Here is an 8,549-nt window from a genome sequence, read left to right on the forward strand (position 1 = left end):
ACCCTAACTATTCTACGATTCTATGAAAAGAGAGAATCTGACTGTTAACCAGAAAGCTGAGAATCTGAGGGGAATATTTCTATTAGGTATCTGTAAACAAATGCTTGGGTGACAAATTAGCTGTTATAAACCAATTTTGCATCCCTTTCTGTATCTGACTCATACCAGGTATCTGACAAATGCAGAATCTTTGCCAAAAATGAAAAGCCACCAGCAAGTGCCTTTGCTGAGCCGTCTGCAGGGCGTACTGTTTTCAATTTCGTTGACTTTTACAGGGTGTGGGGCAAAAGTATGTAACAAAATCCCCATTTCCCATAATGGGAAAACACTTTTTTTTTTAACAACCAATGAAATAGCTCAAGGAACAGTCATCCTGGTCATGCTGGGATACCGAATCTGTATTCTGAACACATAGCACTAATTTTATGTTTATAATTATAAAGTTGGACAACCACCAACTGCTGAGCACAAACAAGTTACAGATATTTCATTTTCATTTCATGTCCCACTGCTGAGCCGTCTGTTGTATTGTATGTACTGTATATTATTTGCTTTTCTCCAGCTAAATTAAGAGAAGAACAGAGTGAACTAGTCCCAGTGAACAATGTTAAATTTAGACCTTTTTCCTCCTGTCTCAAGCTGTCTGCAAACACATTACCACTTCTTCAATTTTTGCCTTTTTACAAATCATATTGTATGGGCTTAATTCAGCCCAAGATTGGTTTATGAACAGTTGCTCAAAGGCATTATTTCCAGTATGCAACAGCAATTCAAGCTTCAAATTTTTTTGTTTAGACTCTGAACACAAAAATATTTCTGTTGCATCTCTGATTCAACTTTCTTGTGTGCCTACATGCAATTGGGAATTTTATACTGTGGGGTTTTTTGCTACATTAGCTTAATATATATTCTAGAGCACTTCATGAAGTTATTAACAGAGTGTCATGAAAAAGATATTCTCTTCAAACTACACAACAGAGTTAAATTCAATATATCTTGACACCTGAAGGTTCACCACTTTCCTCCCTGGTGTTTTGCTAGATGCCGTTGACAGTAAAATGATTTTTCAAGAACCATCCATCAATTAGTGAATATAAACTCTTTTTTTCTCTGCCTTTTTATTCACCTATTGAAAGAAGTGCTGAACAACAACAAAATTATTTGATCCACTTCCAATCAGTGAAGTTCAGGCAATTCACTTTATTAAATGTTCAGTTGATTTCTTTTTCCCTGAGACTAAATAATCTTTTCAGTGGCTTTTCTGTTTTGTTTTGTATCTTTTCTTTCTCATCGTGTACTGGGAAAAGCAAGCTTTCAGACCTATTATTTCTCTTTTGAGAACATGATAGTTGATAAAAGTGACAAGAAGCCCAAAATGTTGCACTGATATTGTATTTAAAGAGGAAAAAAATAGCTGTTGTTGAAACAGACGACATTATGAAAGCATGCAGAAAAAAGTATTTCCTGCATTCTTTATGGGCTTGCAACAAAGAAAGAAGTTTAAGTTGGAAAGTTTTAAATTTATGACTGGATTCAGGAATTGCTCTTATGTGCCTTTGGTGCATTCAAATACAAAGTTTAGAAGGAGGTTTTGCAAGAAAAAGGATTATGTTTTCATTAAGAGAAGTGCAGGGTTACATGAATGAGTATTCTTACCTTTTTAGTATTTTACATTCCCTTGTAAAAGGGAACTAAAAGCAAAATGAAAGGCATAATTTGATCCATATCATGTAGTCAGAGCCTTATTTTTCCTCTCTATTCCAACAGCCCTTTTATTTTTGCCACCATATTGACATTTACAGTGAAAATGCTGCAAAAAACCCCTAAAGTATTGACTTACATGAAAAACAACTATGTAAAAAATGCATCTTTTTTTACTGAGAATACATGTGTACATTTGTACAGCTGAATTTTTCTAACAAAAATACTATAGCAGGATGAATGTCACTGAAAGAAATCTGGAATGTACTTTCCACCGCAAATCAGCACCAAATGGGCTTACCAAATTTCTTGTGATTTTGTGTCTTCAAAGGCTCTGAAGGTCACAAGACTGCACAAGTGCCACTAAGGCATTACTGTGCTTGGAAAGGACTGTGTGCCTCAGAGGCTACTTGCAAGAATGAGTCTGCTATTACACTTTCACTGCAAAATGAATTTGCAGAATTATCAATTAAGAAAGACATAGCTTTCTTGGAAATTAAGCATGTGGCATGGCTTTGAAATGAAACTCTTCAAGCAACCTCCATTGCAACAGAAATGATAGCGGCACAAAGCTGTCGATGCAGCTTTGCCTTACTGCACCACAAATGCACACTGAAGGTCTCTCACAGAGCTAATTCTTGTTTCAAGTGGCTGTATTTTAAATCATGGTATTAGAACAGCTGTGAAAAATGAAAATCCAGATGAAAATGAAAACTATCAAATTTCCACATACCACTCCATTAACCGAAAGCAGCTGGTCCCCCCGTTTCAGCCCTCCATGCCTTTCTGCCACTCCACCAGGAATGATGCGAGAAATGTAAATAGGTGAATTTTGTTCCTTTCCTCCCATGACATTAAAGCCCAGGCCTTCATCAGTCTTTGGCAGCTCAACCACTCGAGGGTGTGAATGGCCTTCACTTGCAGCAAAAGCAGCAACTGTTGCCTGGAAGAAAAAAACAAGTGATTTGACTTGTAGGGAGAACATTGCTGATAATTCTGTTGTTCATTTGCAGGAAGAATTAATTCCTGTGAAAACATTTCAGTATCTCACTCTGGCTTTTTCTGATTCTCTGAAAGCATTTTAAAAATTTTAAGTTCCATGCCAATGCTTTTGAAATAAAGGAGTAAGCAGAGGAGTAGAGTTTAGGTGACTTGTCCAAGATAACACAGCAAGTTAGCAACAGAGCCACAAGTAGGCACCGGGAAGCCTGACTGTGTGATGGTGAACATTTATGATCACTAGTGCAGTTCTTATTTGTCTTTTCACAGGGAGAAAATTTATTACTGTGAGATAACACAGTATGATCTCTACTGTGTTCCTAGTTGAAACAAAGTGCATGAACTGAATTGTTAACTCTCTCGTCTGCTTTCAGAGGTACGGAATTACTTATGTTATTCTTTGGGCACAGAAAAAAAATCTAAAAGGATATTCATATCGTGAAAAATTTAATTTATAATCTTTATGAAATCTTGCAAACTAAGTAATTCCTGAAACAGGAATACGGGTTTTTATAATATAAGTGCATCAAAATGTGTATTGAAAAATCAAATCTTAAGACAATGGATTTACAAATCAATTAGAAAAATCCTAGATTGCTAATCTTACTCTAGCAAAAAAAAAAAAAGAGCAACAAACTGTAAAGCTTGAATCCAAAAAAATACTACATCTTACACTTCATTTTTCACTACAAGTATTTTCCTACTTATAGATCTTAGTAAACCATTAAATAAACAATAAGAAAATCTTTTATCTTTTTCAACATGTGTTTGTAATCCAAACTGCTCCAACAGTTCTGCATTACACTGATGTTTTTTGAGCATCCTAATAATGGTTATGCTTAATAGAAGCTAGTGGATGATGTGACATAATGGATCATTGTCAGTTACATGTTTTTTGCACATGCAGACCTTGTCATCATGCATACATTTTATGTCAGACATGAATGCACTAGGAGAATGCAATGCAGACAGCCCAGAAATAACCAGGAAATATTGCGATATTGAAACACTGCTCTGAAAACCTGCTGTTCTATATGAATAAGAAATGAGAATGGCAAACACTAATTGGATTTCTCTGTGTTGTTTACTATACAACATAGCAAAAATTTCTGTTTACCTGCAGTGTAGAAAAAACAGGATTTCACATACACATTTCTCTATATAGAACCATAAACCTTACAAATTTACATTCACCATTAGCTTTCAATTAGAAGAAGGTTAAAATCTGAAGAACAGCCTACAGAAAAGAATATTCTATTTAGTAAGGAAAAATACACTACAATTTAGTGTATGTTAGGTTATCTGCTGGCTATTGTACAGCTTGCTTCTCTAAAGCACTGTAGAAACAACCTTGTAACACACTCCCAACCTCCATCTTCTGATACAGCTTTAAATTAAAATCTCTTAACATAAATACGTAATGGTAAAATCTTAGTTCCATTAGGATTTCAGGGAGTTTTGTTACTAACTTCACAGGAGTGGGCCCATAAAAAATACGTCTAAAACAGATTCATAGCTTTTGTGGGTTTACCAGTGTTGCACAGATCTGCTATAACACCCTATTAGATGGTGTTGAGTACAACATGATGATGGGAAAACCAAAAACATGGTGGATCTCCCTGTTTGGAAGCATTTCTCTTTGTGCATGTTATGGAAATAGCCTATTTCATACTGGTGCATAGAATGGGTTCTTTCATGGTTGTGTGAATTCCCTTAGAAAATTATCATTTTAGTAGTAGCAGCAATGTCATGGTCTAAGGATATGAGAAAGGAGAGTCCACATGGACAAAGAGCCAACATATTTTATTAAAACAGGTAATGCATCAGAAAAAATGGGCTTGCTTTTGGCTGTGGAGTCTCTCGATCAGGCTATTTTTGTCAGTGTTCACCCTTACCACTTGCTCAACACCTACAGTTCCCATTAGTTAAAAGTGGGATTTTGACTGTTTAGTTTCTATCTCCCAAATCATTGTGTCCCCTCTGGATGAGCTGTATGGGAAAATAGTCCATTAAAATATTGGTTGTTGCAGGCAGGCTTCTGCAGAATGACCCAGTAGATTTGCTTTTGCAAAGCAACTTTCCAAAAAGCATCAAATTTCATAAAATCATTCTCTTTTCTTAAGCTACAGAAGCAGCATAAAGGTTGAAATTTGCCATTATGATTGTTACCTGGGAAGTAGCACTGGTTCTAGACTCTGGGCTGCCACTGATGTCTAAATTTTCTTACAGTGTACACACGAATACCTGAAACACACACGCGCACAGTCAATTACTAGGTCACTTTGGTAACACGTATTTCAACAGTTGCACGTATCCTACCTTTGCAGTGGCCCTGGCTCGGAATTCGGGGCAGCCATTTACAGTTATGGTTTCATGCATGTATTGATACACCTAAAATGTTCATGAAAATAAAATGAAATTAATTATAGAAGCAAAACAAGGACTTATATTAATCCAAACAGGATTCTTTCAGTTCCTTTCCCTCATAAGACTGTTCCATTAATGTTGTATTAATGCAATTGCATAGTCAAGTGTCTGATAAACTTGTGCATGCTTAGGTTTGCAGTGAACATCAATCTGTGTTTCTCATGACACTTTGCAAACTTAACTGTACATCTTCCAACATGATTCCCTTCCCACTTCTAGCAAGTAATTTCCCCAAACCAGGACAGCTAGGATCTGTATTATCAAATCTTAGCGTCTCAAGACAACTGATTTGAATACAAATGATCTGAACTGATTTGAGCGGTATCTTCATCTCCAACAATGGCTTCTTTGTTCTTTGAACTTTCCTATGAATTAAAGTTTCAGGAGACTGATGTTAAAAAAAAAAGAAGTAGGTTGCTCAGCATACAGATGCTGAAGAATGAGAGTGAAAATTAAATTTTGGAGAAAGGTCAGTACTGGTTTCCATCAACCACAGTTAGGATTGGCAAAAAGGGCTGGAAGCCTAGTAGGTCAGACATGGACAATGGGTAAGATTATCCTTTAGAAAGGAATGGTATATTCACATAAACAGCATAAAATCAACACTGCCAATATATTTAACTTTATCTACTGGGTTTGGTTTTTTTTCCTTGTATACACTCGGCCCACTTTCTCTGGTCCTTAACTCTCCCTTTTAAACATCTTCAGTAAGGAGAAAGGAAAAGGCTCTCTCACACTTTGTTCTCTAGATTTATCACACTTTTAACTGAAAAAATAAAAAAAGGCAAAAAAGGAAAGGAGATAACAAATGCAACCCATTTTAGAGATTTGAAATACGCTAAACACTTGCAAACTACAGTGAAATGATGGTCTGACTATTGGCAGCACATAAGTCATTCTAGGACTTAATTCAGAAAAACTTGGGCCATTAAGAAAACTAGAACAAATGGAGCATGCTGAAAAGTTTCCTGCTTTCTCCATTTGAAATTAAATCTTGCTTCCCTTGGTAAAATTGACATTGATGTCAGTAGAGTCAAGATTTTGCCCTTAATTTTAAAAATATGGACAAAGAAAGCTCTTTTATAGCCTCTAAAGCATCTTGTTTGTTCTGTCTTTGTACTGGATGATGCCATCATAAAAACGGGTTGAGACTACATACTCAGCAATATCCTGAACAGATCATTTCAACGTTTACTGCATTACGTCGTAGGACATACTCTTTTGTAAGAACAACTACTACATTATATAAGAATATCGTGTAATTGCAGTAATGACTCACTGAACACTTGTTACTTCAAAACCCATAATGTATTGAAGCATTGCTAATGTACTGAATTTTCTTGATATCTGCAGGTTCCTCTTCATCTTAAAGCATAAGAGCAGATTGTACATATTGTTTTTGCCTGCACAGCTAGAAATGCTGTGGTTTGCTATCATGTCTAAAAGCATATATTTAATTATTGATCTATTATGACATTAATTTGCTTTGAAAACAGGTCACAATATGTCAGATATAGGAATAAGTACTAAAAAGTTCTTTAAAATATTGATTACTAAAGTGGAGTGTCACGAAGATGAGCTGATAATGACACATTCATGTGATTATTTGCTAGGTTTGACGTCATACAATTCCATATTGTCTGCATCCTACCAGTATCTAGCTGGTAGGCTTCACTGATATCCAATATCCTGATAACTAATTTGCATACTGATGAAAGAACAAACTCACTAGTGCATGATTAAACTAATATGTTAAAAAAGAATAAACTGACTCAAAAACTTCTGAAAAATATGATCAATAATGTCATACAATCCTTGGGTTCATTTGTAAATTCTCAACGCTAACAGATTTAAAATGGTGTTCTGCAAAGAGTTATCAGTGATCTTAACATCTATAGCTCAGTTCTCAGGAAAAGAAATCTTGCATGCCAAATCTCATTCTCCATAAGCAACAGAAGTTACCAGACGAGTATCTGCTCGAGGCAGTTGTAAATCTAATTCTATTTGAATATTACATAGTGTTTAATGTAATTTGAGTTTAAGGATAAAACATACATCTGCATAACTTACTATTAAGCCAGTTTAGCAACCAAACACAGATTAACTGTACCTGTTCCACCAAGCCCCTTAAACTCTTTGAAGGGTTCAGATCTAATCATTGCTCATTCTAGCAATGCACAAAAAGCCCACTGAACTCCATAAATAATCCTTGTTTGCCTGTAAGCCACACTAACCCCTTTATCTAAGTTGTCCTCAGCACCACCTTAGCCATGATTTGTGCACAATGAATCCATTCTGCTGCCTCTTCTGTGTACACTGAACAGATAAACTGAAAATCTCTTTGTTCTCAAACTAAATACGGTGGCATTTAAATCTTTCCAGAGTGGAATATAGCTTCTTGTTCAATCCACTGCACGTGACAAGTCATTGAAATGGTTTTATAAAATCTTTGCTTTCAGTGCCTCCTGTCGTCTGTACATCTGGTTACAGACAACTAACATATAGTGGTTCTCCTGGATCTAACAATGTTATTTTTCAGATGTCCTTATAAGCACTTCTGTAGATTTCTTTATTTGGACTAAATATCACTCAGTACAAAAGAAGACAAAGATGCAGAATTTAATTATAAGTATTTGAAATATCCTTTAGAATATTTACTGAAGAAATCTTTTGAAACAGTGATCTTTGTTGACTATGACAGATGAATCATTTCAAAAGACATCACTGTGTAATATGAATGAGTTGAAAAGACAATTAACATATCACAGGATCACAGGCTGGTTGCCATTGGAAGGGACCTCTGGACATCGTCTTGTCCAACATCCCTGATCAAGCAGGGCCACCTAGAGCCAGCTGGTGATGTTATCTAGATGGTTACTTATGTTACTAGTTTGAAAAGGAGCTGCATATCTATTTTTGTATGTACAGCTATTTCTTTTTAGAGTGTCTAAAAGACTTCATGGGTGTTTAGTAGTAGTATTCGCTGACAGACTCTATACACAGTGTGATGGTCTAGTGCCTAGGGAAAAGAATTTCCATAATTCACTAATTATGGAGATTAAATTACAGGTGAAAAGTCAATGTTTCAAGACACAAAGCTGCAGCTGGAAGGTAAATGGTAATGTTTCAGGTAATTTCAATGATTTCTACCAAGATTGTTGGTGTCTGTTCACTGAATGTTCATTGAGTAAAAGCATGCTACCAACAGGTTTGTTCACACAGCTCTCATTTGCACTGTGGAGTTAGATGGATTCAGCTTTGTTTCCTCCTTCCTGTGGTGCAGAGAATAAAATCCTCCCATCAAGAAACACTCCTGAAAGCAGGAATACAGATCTCAGACTTTTTCAGCTTCGGCAGGTAGTCTTCTCAGACACTGTAATCTGAAGTTATTCTCCCAAAGTACTCAAAAACTACGGAAAGAG

The 8,549-nt window shown here is 35.9% G+C and overlaps 1 protein-coding gene across 1 annotated transcript in view; it reads right to left on the reverse strand.

Moving 5' to 3' along the window:
* Positions 1-2,416: 2,416 nt before the first annotated feature.
* LOC104409437 (protein lin-7 homolog A) overlaps positions 2,417-8,549 on the reverse strand; it is a gene marked incomplete at its 3' end in the record, with an annotated part of 26,560 nt that continues 20,427 nt past the window's right edge. Inside the window, exons 3-4 of the mRNA XM_010019303.1 lie at positions 5,020-5,091; positions 2,417-2,644 (exon numbers count right to left, since the gene is read on the reverse strand). Coding sequence (XP_010017605.1) covers positions 2,417-2,644; positions 5,020-5,091 — 300 coding nt within the window. The remainder of the gene's footprint in view (positions 2,645-5,019; positions 5,092-8,549) is intronic.

This window comes from Nestor notabilis, unplaced genomic scaffold, assembly GCF_000696875.1.
Source record: "Nestor notabilis isolate BGI_N333 unplaced genomic scaffold, ASM69687v1 scaffold34607, whole genome shotgun sequence".
Lineage (NCBI taxonomy): Eukaryota > Metazoa > Chordata > Aves > Psittaciformes > Psittacidae > Nestor > Nestor notabilis.